Genomic DNA, 15,723 nt, shown 5'->3' on the forward strand with positions numbered 1-15,723 from the left:
AATTTAATAGCTATTTCATACTTTAATAAACTCTACGAATTCTCTCTAAAGTATTAGGCCATAGATTATATATACCGTAATAAGGTCGATAAGGTCGGACGAAATAAATAAATCATTATTAATAAGTTTTATTTTAAATGCCTAAGTATATATTAACTTCGGACGAAGAGATATATAAATATAACTTATAATTTATTTATTAGTACTACCTTTACGGAATCGCCGAAACTAGGACTCGATTTTAATATTATAAATACTAGGCCCTTATATATATACTAAAGATAAACGATTTCCTTATCGATAAAACCGTTAAATACCTTCTTTATCTTCGTACGGGATTATAGTTTTACTAGCTTTAGTTAAAGTAGCTTAGGCACCGGTAAAAAGTAATATTTCGATACCATAATCGGCGCGAGTAAAGCATAGCCGAATTTCGCTAGTAATAATCGTACGTAGGTATTACTTTAATATACTAATAACCGTAGTTATAAAACGTTTAATATATATCTAGATAATAAGACGAAAATATGCATTTATATATATATATATCTAAAATTAAAGTTAGGTTAAATATATTTAATACGTACGAGGGCATACCTAAAATCCAAAGTCTATTAACTTAACATAGCTATCTAAGGACTATAATTAATTTAAACCGGGAACCTTAAAGTCTATACGAAAGGTTTAATTAATATAGCGTCGGTAGTTAACTTAGTCGGGATATAGTTCTTTATATATCCTATAAATACGGTTCTTTCTTATAAGGATACCGGCTTAGGATCGTATAAACTTATAGAAGTATAACCGTTTATAATTCTTTATCGAAGTATTATAGGTAGTATGGTTTTAGATAAACTTTCGGGCCTATTATAATATAATATCCCTCTCTTCGTCGGTACGGTATCGTCGTTTTATACCATACTTTAGTCGTATAATCTATAATCCTCGCGGACTTAATTTAATATCATTTCGATATAGGTCTCGTATAATAAAAGCATCCTTATATCTATAATAAAAGATAAAGTATCGAATTAATTAGATAACTTCATTAGTAATAATCGTCCGAGGCCGTCGATATAGTTCCTACTCTTTTAATCTTCTTTCTAATATACGACGAGTTATATTAATATAGCTAGTTAAGTAGGTATAAATAAAATTAATCGATTTACTAACTAACTAGCAATTAATAATCTCCTACTTAAAATTATTAATCGAAGACCTCGGACGAACCATATTAATACTTTAATAAAAGCTTAATTTAATTTAAAAGAGGGGTAGAATTTTTATTATAGCCTTATAATAGTAGCCTTATTTTTTAGGGGGGGGGAATCGAAATTCCGAAATTCCGAAAATCGTTTTATCGGATACGCACTAATGGTGCACCGTAAGCTATCGTCGGAAGGAGGGGGCGGCGGGGGGCGCTAAGACTCCGGAAAATCAGAATCGAAGTCGTTTCCCGCTTCCGATTCCTACGTCTAGCCGGCGGTAGGGATAGGAGCAGCGGTGGCCGGGGGGGAGGGGAGGTAGCGGCTTACATCTCCCTAGCTTCTTCCTTTTCGTCTTCTTTCTACACCTCTCTATACTCTTCCCGAACCCCTCCCTCCTAATTCTCATCATCTTCTGCCTTCCTTTTTCTCGACTGCTTTTTATCTCTCCTTCTCACCTTCCTCTGCCTTATGCCCTCTCACCTCCTCATTTTCTTCCCCTTTTATCCTAGGTTCCCGTCCTTCCCTTCATTATTAATATTATCCTCCATCACCTCTCTTTCTTTAGCCTTTACCTCCACCTCTTATTCTCCCTTTATATCAGCCTTACCCCGTTTCTTTCCCTCTTTGTCACCGCCCCTCTTTTTTTCTATCTCGTTCTCCATATTCTCCATCTCCTTATTTACCTCTTCCATCTCTTACTCCTCTTCTTTCGGTTTATCCTCGGCTATCTCTTCCTTCTTCTTTATTATCTTCTTCTTCTTACCCCTCTGGGAATGCCCTCCTCCTCCTTGGACGACTCGACGTCTTGCTTTGCCTACTGTTTCTTCTCTGCCGTAGGGGGCCGCTCCGCTCCACCCCTCTCCCACGACCCTGTCACCTGGGCGCTCTCAGATAGAATCATGTCAATATTGTCTGGCACCCTCCCCCCTTGTTCTAGGAGTCTGCCAACATTTTCCCAGAGTTCCTCGAGGTTGGACTCCGCCCGGCACATCGCCTCGATGGTCTCCTTGCTAGGGGGCTTGCCTATGGGGTAGTAGAACCTGTCGTCCGCGGTGCGTGCGATAGGAGCCATTGCGGCCCATAAACCAATATTTACTAGGCTCAGGCTATCTATATAATTGTCCCCCCCCCTTGAGCCTCACCACAAATTCGTCTCAATGACGACGGAAGTAACTCTGGTGGACTGCCGCCCAGGGCTGATGATTATCGAGAATGCAGAGACATTCTCAAAAGACCCCGAGGACTCCTAACCAATCGGCAATCATTTGCGTCATGAACTCTTTGGCCGAGGGGTCCCGCTACATGAGCAGCTCTATCTCAAGAAGGTATATCCTGCGGCCAAGTAGAAATCGTATACGCGGATCCGAAAAAGCTCCGAGTTACCGTACCAGGAGAGCTGCGCCTTTGGGGATCACGTGATCCTTGCAGCGAAGAACACTTACGGCAGGCCGAGTTAACAAGCCGCGGTAGAAATAGTCGGATAAGGGTAGCGAGGCGCAAGCAGACATGAGAAGAGAATTACCCCACAGCAGTCTTTCTAGAGACGATTCGGTAAGGTACCTGGTCATATAGAACGAGTAGGCCAGGTCCGGCGGTAGATCGTCCTCAGGCGAAACCTTGCCGGCGTGGTATAACTAGCGACGTAAGCGGTAGATCTGGTCATATAGACCGTTCAATGTGTTGGTCGTTTAAATTGCCTTTAAAACGGTGTTGCGGATAACCGCCCCCCAAAGCAGGTCGTCTTGCGGTATCCCGAAACTTAGTGTCGGCTGGCTGTCCTTGTCAAGTAGGCGCTCAACCTGGTGGTCACGAGTGTCGTTGAGAATGGTGGCAAGTTAACCGGGATTTACCCTCACGAAATGGAGAGAATCTGCCGCATTTGTCCTTACCGCCCGAACAAGATACTCTAGGCGGTCGAAGTTGGCCTTTTCGGGGGCCTTGTACAGAGCCTCGTACGATGAGATGACAAGAGACTCAGCCTAGAGGTCGGACACCTGACGAAACCAAGGGGGGACTTAGGTTGGGCGGGTAGACTCTGGTCCGTTAAGTCTTCTTGCCCAACATCGTGTAGGATATCTTCGCAGCACATTCGGAGAAACTCGTAACGGAATGCCTGAACCTCGAGGACCCAGAGGCCTTCGCCGGGAGAGTAGTCTCTGCCAGTCTTATCCCACCTCTGCGCATTCGTCCTCGTCTTAGGAATAGAGCCGACTGTAGCCTGACGTTGTGGTGCAGTCGACTCCGAACATCATACAATGGCGTGGGAGATTCCTGAGAGCCGTCAACCCACTACGTAGGGCGAAGGGGGGGGGAGAAAGATCGGTGCGGACAAAGATGCCAGGGGTGTTTCGTACCCGGGAATTAAGCATCAGGAGGAGGGGCTCCACCTTGCACATGTCCTCGAGGTTTATATAGGGGGGCTTCAACGAGTCCTCTTCTCCGTCCTGCCATGGATAATTCGGGGTTATGAGTTGGGAGTGGCGCACCAGAAGGTCAGGACGATGGAATTCAGGGATACCACCCCAGACACTCAGCAATATGGCCTTCCTCCTGTTCCTCGATTTGGCGGTCCGGCGCTTTTTTATCGTCTCGCGTCTTTCGACGATGATCTTCAACGACACCTAATCTCTGAAGATCTTGCTCGCAAACCGCTCTACCGCTTGTGTGACGCTCTGCGGTGTTAGTTGCAGGGGATCGGCCGCCTCGGGATCGGGGTCGGTGTCCCCGGCGGAGGGCGGGTTCTCAGCCATGGAGAGAAGGGAGAGCAGGGTAGTGTATTAGTTTGCGACAACCAGGGCAGTAATAAGAAGTCTAAGGCCCTCTACTAAGAAGCCTAGAAGCCCAGGGCTCTCTACTGGGGAGAGGAGGGGAGGCAGAGCCTAGCCACCAGTCAATTGATGGTGGGAAATTATACCTAGGTAGAGAGAGGGCGGGAGAGTATAGGTAGAGAGATGGGCTGGCGGACTACGAGTAAGTTGGAGGTGTGGAAAGGCAAGCCGAAGCGGAGAGCAGAAGAGCAGCAGAAAAGCCTTGCTTGCCTCGCACCTTTCTGTGTACTAAGTGAGGGAAGGGAAGGCGGCGAGTATTAGGCTGCCCTTCTAAGCTTGGTTCCTTCCCGTCCAGAGAAGTTAGGTTAGGTGCATCCTTCGGGTTAAGTAGATAATGTCTCCTGGGGTTAGGTCAACTGCCAGGTAGCTATAGGGATACGAGAAGGAATTAATAAACTTGCGATGAAGCCGTGGCATAGCGTTGTCAAGAATGTAGGTACATCACTTGCTGTGAAATTGGTGTGCCATCGACGGGGCTTCACGACAACTCTGGCTGATGCATATCAGGGTGGCAGTACTGTGTCTTTTGGCGTTGGATGTCCTCCTTGATGATGAGGTAATACTCGATGTTGTCCTGTGATAGCTGCAAAGTCTGGCTTTCCAGTACCTAAGTGGTGCGAACGGGCTATCTAGATACCTACTGTAATGTCATTAACCAATTAGTGCAATTAAAAGGTGCGCTATGTAGCACCCGTGTATTTGCGTTTGCGGGAAAGTTATGAAGAGACAGTATATCTGTTAGGAAACCGCGATTGTGACAGCCTGCATACGTATGCAGGGGGAAAGTGGGAAGGTGCAGGTAGGGTATTGACCAAAGAACTGGGGTTGAGTGTACCTGGGTACCTACCCGGTACCTGTCCACAGTGGACCGCGTTGATGGGTACATGGCAGTTCGGGTGTGGCGCCCTTCCCGAAACAGACAATTCCCAGTGGCTGGGAAGCGCCACTGACCAATGATATTCCCTGCGACCCGAGAACCTGCCGGCCTGCTACGTAGCCCTGTCATATCATCTCTTGTCACCGACCAGCCCCCTCCAAAAGCTCCCCCATGGAGAGCTTCAATCCCATTGTTCCCGACGCCCAACCAATCCCCCATTGGATAGGCAGCGCAAGGCCAGGCCCAGAAAGATCCTGCGCGCTTCGAAAACACCACCCACTCCCCAACCATCCGAATATCCTCTGCCAGCTGCCATGGGCGCCCGCAATAAAAGGCCCTCGCGTGCCACCGCACGTCCTACGTCCTCTCTCCTCCTCTCTCACGTTTCCCCTCTCGCCTCCATTCCAAGCAACAACCAGCCTAAGCGCGCATCCCCAACCGCCCTCAGCCGCGCGCCGCCTCTCACCTAACCCTCTCTCTCCCTTTCTCTCTCCATCTCTCTTCATCCACCTCCGGCGTCGTAGCCACTCCCCCAACTAACCATGCATCTCAACCTCCCGACCCCGCTCCTCCTCGTCCTGCTGTCCGCGTGGAGCAGCAGCGTGCCCGTGTCGGCGCTGCCCTTCGCCGCCGCGCCACCGCGCGCCCTCGCGCCGCGCGCCACGTACTCGGTGGTCCCGATCGACGGGAGCGGGGGCGACTCGGACGCGGGGCGGACGGCGACCGTCGTCGTGACCGCGACCGCGACCGCGACCGCGGCGCCGAGCACGAGGACCGTCGTGCACCCGCCCGTCACCGACACCGTGGTCGTCACCGCGGGCCCGGCCACGCGCACCGTCGCGACGACCCGCGTCGTGACCACCACCGTGACCGGGGACGGCGACGAGCCCACCTCGACCGTGGCGTATCCGACGTCGACGTCGAGCACCCGCGCGCCCTCCACGCCCGCGCAGACCGCCGCCCCACCGACGACGACGACGGCGACCACCACCACCACCACCACACCCGCGCCCCCGCCGACCTCGGCCGCGAACGTGACCACCTCCGACGGCGGCTCCTGGCACACGTCGTACCCGGCGTGGAACGGCACGGCGGCGGCGGCGGCGGCGCGGCGCTTCGCGCGGGGGCCCTGAGGCGCGCGTGCCGCCTGTCTCGGCGACGCGGGAGCGAATTTGTACGACTACACTCGGGGCCGACCGGACGCCCCGCGGCGCAAACTGCCGCGCGGGGGAAGCAGGAGCTACGCGATTGGACACGATACGATGCGATACGAGAGGAACTAATAACGAGGCACGTAATGTACGAAGAACAGACGGGGCTCCCGGATGCGGTGGTGGCGGGAGCCGGGGGGGAAAGGGGACCACCCCGCGCAACCCAAGCGCTGGGACGCGTCGGAACTGGGGTGGCTGGGCTCGGGGTAATTAATTAATTAGATACTCGGGATAAGTAATACGGCGGCGTGTTGCCGACTCTTTTTTCTTCTTTAGTTCCTCGGATCGGGCCATCTTGATAGTGTGAATAATCGGACGAAGCCGGAGACATGCAGTTAGTGTCTCCTCGAGAAGGCCGTTAAGCGCCGGGCTTGGAAACGGCGGAAACATCCATCGAGGCACCGGGATCCCCGTCGTCAGGGCCCGGGTAAGCACCTCATATTCACAATTCTGCAACTCTTAGCAGTACAATGCAGGCAAGCACGTGGCATTATACGAGACAGCATCTACTTCACACATCTTTACATTACACACCTCATGATAGGTTACTTACAAGGGGCCACCTATATATAGATACCATCTGGTCCCCTCCCCTCTCCTCTATTCGCCTATCTACACCTGGATCTTTCCGTCTTTGACCACGTACACCGCGCTTCCGTTCATCGGCCGGCTGACGACGATTGCGTCCTCGAGACCGCGCACGTTGAGGTGGCGCTTGGCGTAGTAGTCCTCGAGAAGCGCGCTCCTGATATCGTCGACCTTGTCGACCGATACGAGGTGGACGGTGCAGCCGCCCCAGCCGGCGCCCGTCAGGCGGCTGCCGTAGCTGCCGGCGGCGCGCGCGATCGTGCAAATCTCGTCGAGCTCCGGGCAGCTGCACTCGTACAGGTCCCGGCACGAGTCCTGCGTCTCATTGAGCAGCGCGCCGAGCTTGTCGTTGTACCTCATCACGTACTCCTCCTCGTCCGAGCCCTCGCCTGGTCCCTCTCCTGAGCCCCCGCCTGGTCTCTCGCCTAGGTCCTCGCCTGAGCCCTCGTCCGAGTCCTCAGCTGAGTCCTCAGCTGAGTCCTCCTCTGAGTCCTCGCCCGAGACCTCGCTTGGGTCCTCGCCCAGGTTCTCGTCTGGGTTCTCTCCTGGGGCCTTGCCTGGGACCTCATCTGGGAACTCCTCTGGGTGCTCGAGCATGAACAGGAACTGCAGCACGCGCCATGCCTCGGTGAATACATGCAGCGCCCGCTGCCGCAGCTTGTACCGCTCTGCGCGTACCGGGAAGCTCGACAGGAAGCGCGCCCGCAGCTCTTCGACCGGGATGCCGCTGCCCGCCGCCACCTCCTCTAGCGTGTACCCCTCCTCCTGGGTCAGCGTGGCCTTGGTTAGGTCGACTAGCTCGTTGAGTTGCTCCTGCATGGAAAGTGAGCTACCCTTAAAGTAGTTGTCGTGGAATCCGCGAAGAGATACGCCGAGCGGGCCGGCATCCTTGGGCAGTTCCGTCCCCTTAGCGCAGAGCTTAGCGTTCAAGTAGGCGGCCGCCAGGCTGCATTCGACGACGCGAAGGTTGTAGTGGATCGGTCCGGTCTCTTGCTTGTTAGAGGTGACGAATGATTGAGCGACCATAAAGCAGAGCTCGGGGTCCGTTTCGGGGAAGGAGACCGGTCGCGCCGAGAGGCACGGGACGAAAGAGACCAGGAGAGCCGACCCCCGTTCGGAGAAGACGGAAGCAGATTGGTCCATGCTACAGATAGGTTGGCGTCAGTAGGTATCGATAAATGTGCGCATCTCGATTGACGGTAAACTTACCCGCCCGAGTTAACACCGACTGCCCTTTCGCTCACAATGGCGACCTCGGTCAACGCCTGCTTGTCGACGTCGCGCTCGCCGTTGGCGACCATGACGGCCAAGGCGCTGGCGCTCACGAACGCGGCGCTAGAGCTGAGGCCGCCGCCGACGGGCACGGTGCCGTCCATCAAGACCTGCATGCTCTTGGGTTTGAAATCGGCGCCGTACTTTTTCCTCAGCAGCTGGAGGGCGCCCCTCAGGCCGGACTTGAAGTAATTGGTCCATTCGGCCTTGGTGGCGTCGATCTCGACGTCGGAATAGGGGATGTCGAACTCGCGAGTGGGGAAGGTCTCGTTTGCGACATTGGCGATCTTGATCTTGTAGGTCCCCTCCTTGATAGGTTCTAGATCGGTAGAGACGGCGATGATGACGTCGGAAGTCATAGCCATAGGCAGCACGGAGTAGAGGGAATAGTCGATATGCTCGCCGATGATGTTCACGCGACCAGGCGACCGCGCGACGAACTGGGCGGGAGCGCCATAGAGGGCCTGGAACTTGTCGAGCAGCGACTCCCACCGCAAACTCTGCTCGGCCAAGGCCTGTGGGGTGTAGATGTCCTGCAGCGCAGCGACGGTAGATACGGGGCCCGACATTCTGTCGAAGTTGGGCGAAAGTGAGAGAGGCAGAAAAGGGAAGAGGGGGAAGTAAAGACAGGAAGATAGGAAGCTTCACACCCTCTGCGCGGGGGTGCGCGGAGGCAATCCGACGACGGTGATTCAGAGGTATGCTGTGCGGCGCTCGATACGAACACGTACCCCGCTGTCGGTTGCGCTTCGGATTGGGGGGGGGTGCGTTTTGTTGTCGTCTAGCTTCGTAGATTGGGGAATACTAACGACTTAATTTTGACGTAGTGAGGTGGTGGATGACGACGGTGACGGTGATTGCGATCCTCGCATACGGCAACAGTTTTCTAGGTATGTATGATGGGTGGTCTCCCGTAAACACAGCTCACCAACCGGGAAGTCGGGAGGTTTTAAGGGCAGAAGAGAGAGAGTGAGAATGAGAGAGGAAGAGAAGGGGAAAAAAGGGGAAGAGGTCACAAGATGGCAAACGCGTCCCTGTCCAGGTCCGTTTTCATGATCGTCATGAGGTACCTGCCCACCTTGGCCCGGGTTGAGAATACCCCGCGACCAGCCGCTCCGAGCAATTCGCCGCCATCCGCTATCCGGCGCGCAGGCACGTATGTACCCAGGTACCTATAGGTATAAGCAACAGCACACGGCACAGCCGGGTAGGTACCTGCTCCCTCTGCGTACCTCCCTCTGCGTACCTCCGCACCTAATACCCCCTAGGAGAGGGGCGCTCGCGCTACGAGAGGGGTTTGAACCTAGGCGTGGTACAGCATATCCAACCAAGTTCCAAGGACGGGAAAGGGAGAGCGACAACGGACGACCCATAGGGTGATAGGAATCGGACGAAACAAGAAGAAAAAAAGGAGGGCGCGCATTGCGGCGCCGGCCAAGAGCTCGCAGATCGACGCCGTCGAATAGCAGACGGCAATGGAGGGATGGAGTTCTAGAAACTGGTGACCCCAGAAGGAGATCTTCTCCGCGGCGGCGATGATGTCAGGCCGGAGGGGTGTACGGTGGATCCCCCGGTACACTAGCACCTAGGTATATTCGGTACCCAGGTACGTGTACCTATGTACCGATCTGTGCATCTGCCTAAGGTACCCGAGTACCCACTCCGTCGTGTAACGCGGGAGCCAGCGAAGCCATCAGGTTGTCCGGGTGGTGCCAGATGGGAGGCGGCAACGATGAATCCAGTCTAGACTCGGGTGCGATCACAACCACAACTAGCATGGAATCCAGTTCCCCTCGTATCCGAGACTCCGGTGCCTGCTAGGGCGAGCGAGCAAGATCAAGAAAGATTGGGGAACCAGTCTATGCTGTTGTGTTCCCGATCACAGATGGAGAGTCAGCGGACCATTCCACGTTGTCCAGGTTAGGAAAGTCTCCGCCAATACCCGTAGCTGGGTATGGGCAGAGAAGAACATGGCATATCCCGGACAGCCCAATGTTAGGTATACCTATGAATGAATCTAATAGGAGTGCACTTGTTAATACCAGGTAGAGAAAGTGCCTAATTTGGGATACAACAATCCGAAGAAAGGTATCGAGGAAGGAGGAAAAGCCACTGGAGACATTCCCACACAGCAATAAGACGGCGCAACCATTAGTTATACGCGATCGGGTTGACGATTGTAAATCTAAAGATACGCCAGCATTACCCACAATACTCACATGACGTAGACTCCTACTAGTCGAAAGTCTCTGCCACCCGCCAAATACACCGCAGTCTAGTTGCAGTTCTGTCAGTACAACGTAATCAGCACTTGCAAGGAGGCTCCTTGGATCCGGATATCGAAACAGAGAGCATGTGGAAAATAACACGCGTCATACCCTGCCTAACCCATCTTCATAGGCAGGTATACCCAATTTCGACAAGTACACTTAACATGGCGGGATAATATACCTACCTACAACAAGCACCACTACCCCACCCATTCCCCACCGACCAGTCTACCCTGTCCCACCACCACAACCACTCCCCCCCCTCCTCTCCTCCCTCGCCAGCTCCCGGCGCCTCTTCTCCTCGCGCCAGCGGACGCCGTTCCGGAGGACGAGGAACAGCATCGGCGACGCGGCGACGTAGAGGGCGGCGAGGAGGGTGAAGGCCCAGCCGACGCCGACGGCGGCGATCAGGGGCCCGATGGCAGCGGTTGCCGCGGCGCCGACGAGGCAGCGCGCGAGGTTGCCGCTGGCGGTGGCGGCGCCGGCGCTGCCGGGGTTGACGTCGACGAGGAGCGCGTTGGCGGTGTTGTTGAAGCCGACGAGGGCCCAGCCGAGCAGGAAGAGCAGGGCGCACAGCGCGGCGGGGTGCGCGCGGCGCTCGAGCGCCCAGCCCCAGGCCGGCAGCGCCGCCGCCGCCGCGCCCAGCAGCGGCGCGCCGACCTCGAGCCGCGCCCGCTCGATCGGCAACCCGGCCAGGTCCTGCTGCCGCCGCCGGTCGTACGCCACCCCGCGCAGCCGGCAGTGCCGCCGGTAGTTCCAGTTCATCAGCCGCCCGTTGAGCAGCGCCGCCGCCGCGCTGCCCCCCGCCATCGGCAGGTACAGAAGCCCCACCGTCGTGTCGTCGTACCCGTACCCCGCCGCCAGCTGCGGCGGCAGCGCCGTCACCACGCAGTAGAACCCCGCTAGCACCACGCTCCCGAACGCCAGCAGGAGGAAGATCTCGCGCTCGAGCAGGATCGTCAGCGACTTCAGCGCGTCGAACTTGCGCCGCGCCGGCCGCGCCGTCGGCGCCGGCGCGTCCGCGGGGGTGAGGGCAGGCGGCAAAGCATTGTCCCTACGCGCCGCGCGGCGGCGTGCCCGCGCGTCCCTCGCGACCTGCCAGAGGGTGCGGTAAGCGGGCGGGGGGCGGCGGGAGCCGTCGGCGACGATCTCGCGGCAGGTCTCGGGGAGGACGGCGGCGAGGACGAGAGCGAGGGCGGCGGCGGCGGCGGCGAGGAGCCAGAAGATGGCGCGCCAGCCGGCGTGCTGGGCGAGGATGCCGCCGAGGACGGGGCCGAGGGCGGGCGCGAGCAGGATGGGCAGCGTGGTGAAGCCGACGTAGGCGCCGCGCTCGGCGGCCGTGGCCACGTCGGCGACGACCGCCTGGCACAGCGCCACCGTCGCGCTCGACCCCGCCGACTGCACCATGCGCAGCGCCAGCAGCGCCCCGTACGACGGCGCCAGCGCGCACCCTACGTTCGCCCCGACGTACACCGCCGCGCACACCCCGTACGCCGGCCGCCGCCCCGCGCTGTCCGCGAACGACCCCACCAGCATCGGCGTCAGGCCCTGGAAGATCTGCCCGTCGCGCGCGTCAGCGGGCGGTGTCGCCGATAGGTAGGTGACACAAGCACGTGGGGGTGGTGGGGGGTTGGAAGGAGGGAGGGGAAGAGGCTCCGGCGTACCATGTACGTGGTGATGGTCAAGTTGATGTCGCTGACCGAGACGTGGAACTCATCGGCGAGCGCGTTGATGGCCGGCAGGTAGATCATGGCGGTGAGCGGGGAGAAGAAGGCGGCGACGGCAACGCCGAGCACAATACCCGCCTTCTCGCGGCTCGTGAAGACAGAGTAAATGGGCGGCTGCCCGTCGGCTTCGGGCTGCTCGCTGGGGGGTTCCGCAGTCGCTGCTCCCGTATTATCGGGTGGCGGCACCGTGTCGATGTCGCCGTTCTCTAGCGATGACTTGCTTTCTTCCTTCTCCCTCCCTTCTTCTTCTCCCCTGATGACATCATTCGGGGTTCCTTGTCTCTTTTCGTCTCCGCTCCTGCTCATCGACAAGTCCTGCGACATGGCCGGTTCGTGCTCTAAGAAACCTGCCCAGCCGGAGGGAGAGAATGCTGTTTCTGAAAGCAGCAACAAGATGTAGCGACTAAAAGATTAACCTGTGAGTGTTATCTAGTTCGCTCGAGATTTTCCATTATTAAATATTACACCACGGGTCTCATGCGAAGGGGAACCGACCCGACTTGTTATAGGCCTTCGTATGCCGTGATCAGGGGGGGGGGTAGCCGAGCTCGGCTAAGGCGCATAAGGTGCGCCATCGGCCGTGCCCAGTCGGGGCCAAGGCATCGGAGCCGAGAGCGGCCAAAAGCTGCGACGATCTGCATGTTCAACTGATAAGCAGGCTTACTACTCGACCAGCCGTCCCTTCTAACTGGATAAGCCGAGAAGGACGACTAGGGTGTAATTAACGCACTTCTCGATAAATGCCGAATGCGCTGGTGGTGACGCCTTGGGCAGTGTGCGGAGAGTGGCGGCGATGGTAAATACGGACGATCCCGCAGCCTTCACTTGTGCTTTAAGTCTCTAAGGCCTCTCCATCCGTGGAGTTCATCACAGGTCTAGCCAAACGGGGCCCAATTATATCAGCCGGGCTCAACGTTAACATATTTTTCGGGCTGGGTGCCGTGTAGAAGGATTTCCTGCGAGTGATAGCGTCCTTAAACAGCAAACCCGGTATTTTGCACTTTCTCATGGTTGACTAAAGGCGTATAAACCGGGTTGCTTGGTGCCGAACGGTGCCTAATAGTGCCCTACCTCTTGCTAGCACGGAGCATGTGGAAGGATATGCGGCCGTACAAGTTATTGGTCCCGGACAATCGAGCCCAGTTGCGAGTTGCAGAAGGTCAGCCGCGGTAGGCTCCTCCAACACGCTTCCGGTAAGATCTGGGAACCTGTAAGTCTGCCTACCTGCTTCCGCGTCCTGCTCTCTATGCTGGCTATCATAGCAGAACCACCACACACACACACACGTAACCTCAGGTTGGATGTTTGGTGGGCACCAAGCCAAGTAGTGGATTCCCTGGTCTACCTGGGGGAAGTCCGAAAACATCCGGTGACTCTCGAAGTCCCCACCGGCGCTGATGCATCAGCTCAGAGAAACGATCCAGTCGGCCGGTCCCAAGGTCCTCCTAGGACGGAGGCGGTCGGGGGAAAGAAGTTCCTCCGGGGGCAGGGTTCAGGTCTGGAGGGATGTCAGTTGCCATAGTCAAGCCAAAACTGGTAGGGTGGTCAAATGCCAGTAGAGTCAAGAACGGGAGGGAGCCCAAAATGGGAGCCCGAATGGCGGAAGAGGATTTGGCGTCGGCCAGCACCGTTATCTGCACTAGATGAGCGCTGGAACGCTGTCCGTCCTATAGCATCTGTGATAGAGCGCTGCAGGTGCTAGCACAGGTGCTCCGGTACAAAGGACATGCTAACGTAGGTGCCCTAGCACATAGATCATGTTCATCCAACCACTCCAAAGTAGTTTCGAGATGGGAAGGCGGAAGAAGGGGTCCGTCCAAGATTACTGCCTTCGCCAGCTGACCTGCCTCTCGGTTTTTTATATCGAGTTGCAACGTCTGGTCAGGGTACTTGCCATCCAACGCCCCATCTGCGCATCCATGTTCAGACCCGTTGTCGAACGACCATCTCCCTCCGGGTGAACGCTCTCGTCGTCCGAGTCAAAAGCGTCAATCCATTCGTGACGATAGATGTCTCGCTCTGCAACAGCGAACCCATCCATGTCTCGCATCCAGGAGAACAGATTTCTCGTGACTCCCTCTGAAAGATCTTTCTCTCGGTCTAACCAGCTATAGTCCACTTCAACCACTACATCTTCATCCTGCTCGCTGTCCATAACGTAATCCCTAGACACTACAGACGTGGATCCTGTTGTTTGTATGTCCTTTCTGCCTCCAACGCAATCCCATGTGACAGACAAGAACTGAAGACCGTGATTACCCGGGCAATGTGCGTGAAGCTGGACGCCAAGGTCGGTGTCTCTGATATCCGTATCTCCAAGGGGGGGATATGGGTATATTGGAGGGAAATCTCGAGGCGGTTCTTGGCTTAGAAACATCAGTCGGCATTCATCAGCTCTCGAGATCGAAGCTGAGCCTTGATGTACCAGAGACACCGGTTCCTGAATGAAGGACAAAAGGGTACCGGTCCAAGCCCCCGCCTGAAGGTCAATATTGTTAAGGCCAAGGAGACCGGAGATGTGCCGTAGGAAGTGCCTGTGTGCACCTGTAATAATCCCTCCAAGCCAGAGATACGAAATATGAGGACTTCGATCAAAGAACATGCGAGCCAAGACGTGTAGGTTGCCGGTTCCTTTCGATTTCAGCACCGCCATGGTGCCTTGCAACCATGCCCCGCAGGCGTTGGCTGGTATGCCAGGCTCGTAAAAGACACTGCCTAGAATGGCTTTCATACCGTGAGCGTTGATGCTTAGGGTTAGGAGTCTGTCAAGTTGGCAGAGGTCCTGTTCCTTGAAGAGTGAAGCTTCGGGTGCCTCTACATCTGCTGGTAGCCTGCAGAGTCCTCGGGGTGCATGAAGTAGTACTTTTCTGTTGTCCAGTGCGGCTAGGGGGAGAAGTAGTGCGGCGGCTAGTGCTGCCCGGCTCTGTGCGTCAGCGCTGTGAAGTATGGAGTACTCCTCAATGTACTTCAATGCCATTCTAAAAGATGCCGGGGTCGGTGGATGGGAGCTCATATGGCTCGAAGAACTAGTTAGCAAAATGTTGATGCTGCCGAACTCCTTTGTGACGCTCCAGGGCGAAAGAAGTCGCCATCGCTCATGAGGTATGGCTACCTTCCAGCCCTCCCCCGGCGCGAGGACGGCTGCCCACCATCGAGCTGCCTCGCCGGTCAACTTTCCCAGCTCAACCACCATAGGTTTACTATTGTCGGCAGCTTCGTCGGAGACTGCGTAGACTGCCCAAGGGGCCTGACTCGTGGTGTATTCCATCCGAGACGCTCGAGGGATGATCTCAGCCCACCGTGCGGACAGGGCGTATGCCCAGGCGAATATTAGGATCACAAGATGGCCGTCATCCTTGCCAAACCATTCGAAGAGCGATAGATTCGGGTCATCTGAAAGAACGATTGATGTTGGTTTCCCGATTGTTGCCGCCATCTGGAAGGTCTGCTCGAATGGAGGGTTACTGCAATCCCCTTCAGAGGATAGCCAGGTAGATTTTGCGGTCACAAGCCCGGAATTGTCTGGATCCAGACCGACAGGAAGAAATGGATGCTGAGGGAAACGGTGCTCCCATTCCAGACATGTTGATGGGAGGGTGCAATCGCCGACGGCGTCAGCCCATAACTTGTACCAAGTCCGGTAACCCCGTTCGTAGAATGCCTTGAACGCGTCATCGGTCGGTCGAAGAGCGTCTTCTAACTCAGAAAAAGTCATGGCGTTTAGAGATGGGTGGTGCCGCTG

The 15,723-nt window shown here is 55.7% G+C and overlaps 6 protein-coding genes across 6 annotated transcripts; 1 reads left to right on the top strand and 5 right to left on the bottom strand.

Moving 5' to 3' along the window:
• Positions 1–2,022: 2,022 nt before the first annotated feature.
• GGS23DRAFT_593156 (uncharacterized protein) lies at positions 2,023–2,280 on the bottom strand (the record flags this gene model as incomplete). Its single annotated transcript, XM_051518001.1, has 2 exons — positions 2,023–2,094; positions 2,158–2,280. The coding sequence occupies 2 exons, from the start codon at positions 2,278–2,280 to the stop codon at positions 2,023–2,025; spliced, it is 195 nt and encodes a 64-aa protein (XP_051375113.1).
• A 616-nt stretch (positions 2,281–2,896) lies between these two features.
• GGS23DRAFT_593157 (uncharacterized protein) lies at positions 2,897–3,958 on the bottom strand (the record flags this gene model as incomplete). Its single annotated transcript, XM_051518002.1, has 5 exons — positions 2,897–3,007; positions 3,098–3,187; positions 3,271–3,426; positions 3,563–3,758; positions 3,858–3,958. 5 exons carry the CDS (start codon positions 3,956–3,958, stop codon positions 2,897–2,899), a joined length of 654 nt encoding a protein of 217 aa, XP_051375114.1.
• A 1,371-nt stretch (positions 3,959–5,329) lies between these two features.
• Positions 5,330–6,190, top strand: GGS23DRAFT_269505 (uncharacterized protein). The gene has a single exon (XM_051512431.1). It carries the CDS (start codon positions 5,456–5,458, stop codon positions 6,044–6,046), a length of 591 nt encoding a protein of 196 aa, XP_051375115.1. The 5' UTR covers positions 5,330–5,455; the 3' UTR covers positions 6,047–6,190.
• A 435-nt stretch (positions 6,191–6,625) lies between these two features.
• Positions 6,626–8,674, bottom strand: GGS23DRAFT_269509 (ribosomal protein S5 domain 2-type protein). Its single transcript, XM_051512432.1, has 2 exons — positions 7,922–8,674; positions 6,626–7,856 (listed from the first exon to the last, which is right to left on the bottom strand). Exons 1-2 carry the CDS (start codon positions 8,551–8,553, stop codon positions 6,737–6,739), a joined length of 1,752 nt encoding a protein of 583 aa, XP_051375116.1. The 5' UTR covers positions 8,554–8,674; the 3' UTR covers positions 6,626–6,736.
• A 1,808-nt stretch (positions 8,675–10,482) lies between these two features.
• Positions 10,483–12,650, bottom strand: GGS23DRAFT_614817 (major facilitator superfamily transporter; the record flags this gene model as incomplete). The annotated part of the gene is made up of 2 exons (XM_051520680.1): positions 11,919–12,650; positions 10,483–11,811 (listed from the first exon to the last, which is right to left on the bottom strand). Exons 1-2 carry the CDS (start codon positions 12,303–12,305, stop codon positions 10,483–10,485), a joined length of 1,716 nt encoding a protein of 571 aa, XP_051375117.1. The 5' UTR covers positions 12,306–12,650.
• Positions 12,651–13,839: 1,189 nt separating this feature from the next.
• GGS23DRAFT_602766 (uncharacterized protein) lies at positions 13,840–15,696 on the bottom strand (the record flags this gene model as incomplete). Its single annotated transcript, XM_051519370.1, has 5 exons — positions 13,840–14,073; positions 14,113–14,347; positions 14,414–14,763; positions 14,800–14,917; positions 14,948–15,696. The coding sequence occupies 5 exons, from the start codon at positions 15,694–15,696 to the stop codon at positions 13,840–13,842; spliced, it is 1,686 nt and encodes a 561-aa protein (XP_051375118.1).
• Between the last annotated feature and the right edge of the window lie 27 nt (positions 15,697–15,723).

This window comes from Durotheca rogersii, assembly GCF_024521655.1.
Source record: "Durotheca rogersii strain YMJ 92031201 chromosome Unknown GGS23scaffold_3, whole genome shotgun sequence".
Classification (NCBI taxonomy): domain Eukaryota; kingdom Fungi; phylum Ascomycota; class Sordariomycetes; order Xylariales; family Xylariaceae; genus Durotheca; species Durotheca rogersii.

What these genes read in the sequence shown, in the direction of transcription:
- GGS23DRAFT_269509 (XM_051512432.1), bottom strand. Translation starts at nt 8,553, where the DNA reads ATGTCGGGCCCCGTATCTACCGTCGCTGCGCTGCAGGACATCTACACC. An exon ending in GTCGGTGTTAACTCGGGCGG is followed by an intron (nt 7,857 to 7,921) that starts GTAAGTTTACCG and finishes ACCTATCTGTAG; the next exon opens with CATGGACCAATCTGCTTCCG.
- GGS23DRAFT_269505 (XM_051512431.1), top strand. Translation starts at nt 5,456, where the DNA reads ATGCATCTCAACCTCCCGACCCCGCTCCTCCTCGTCCTGCTGTCCGCG.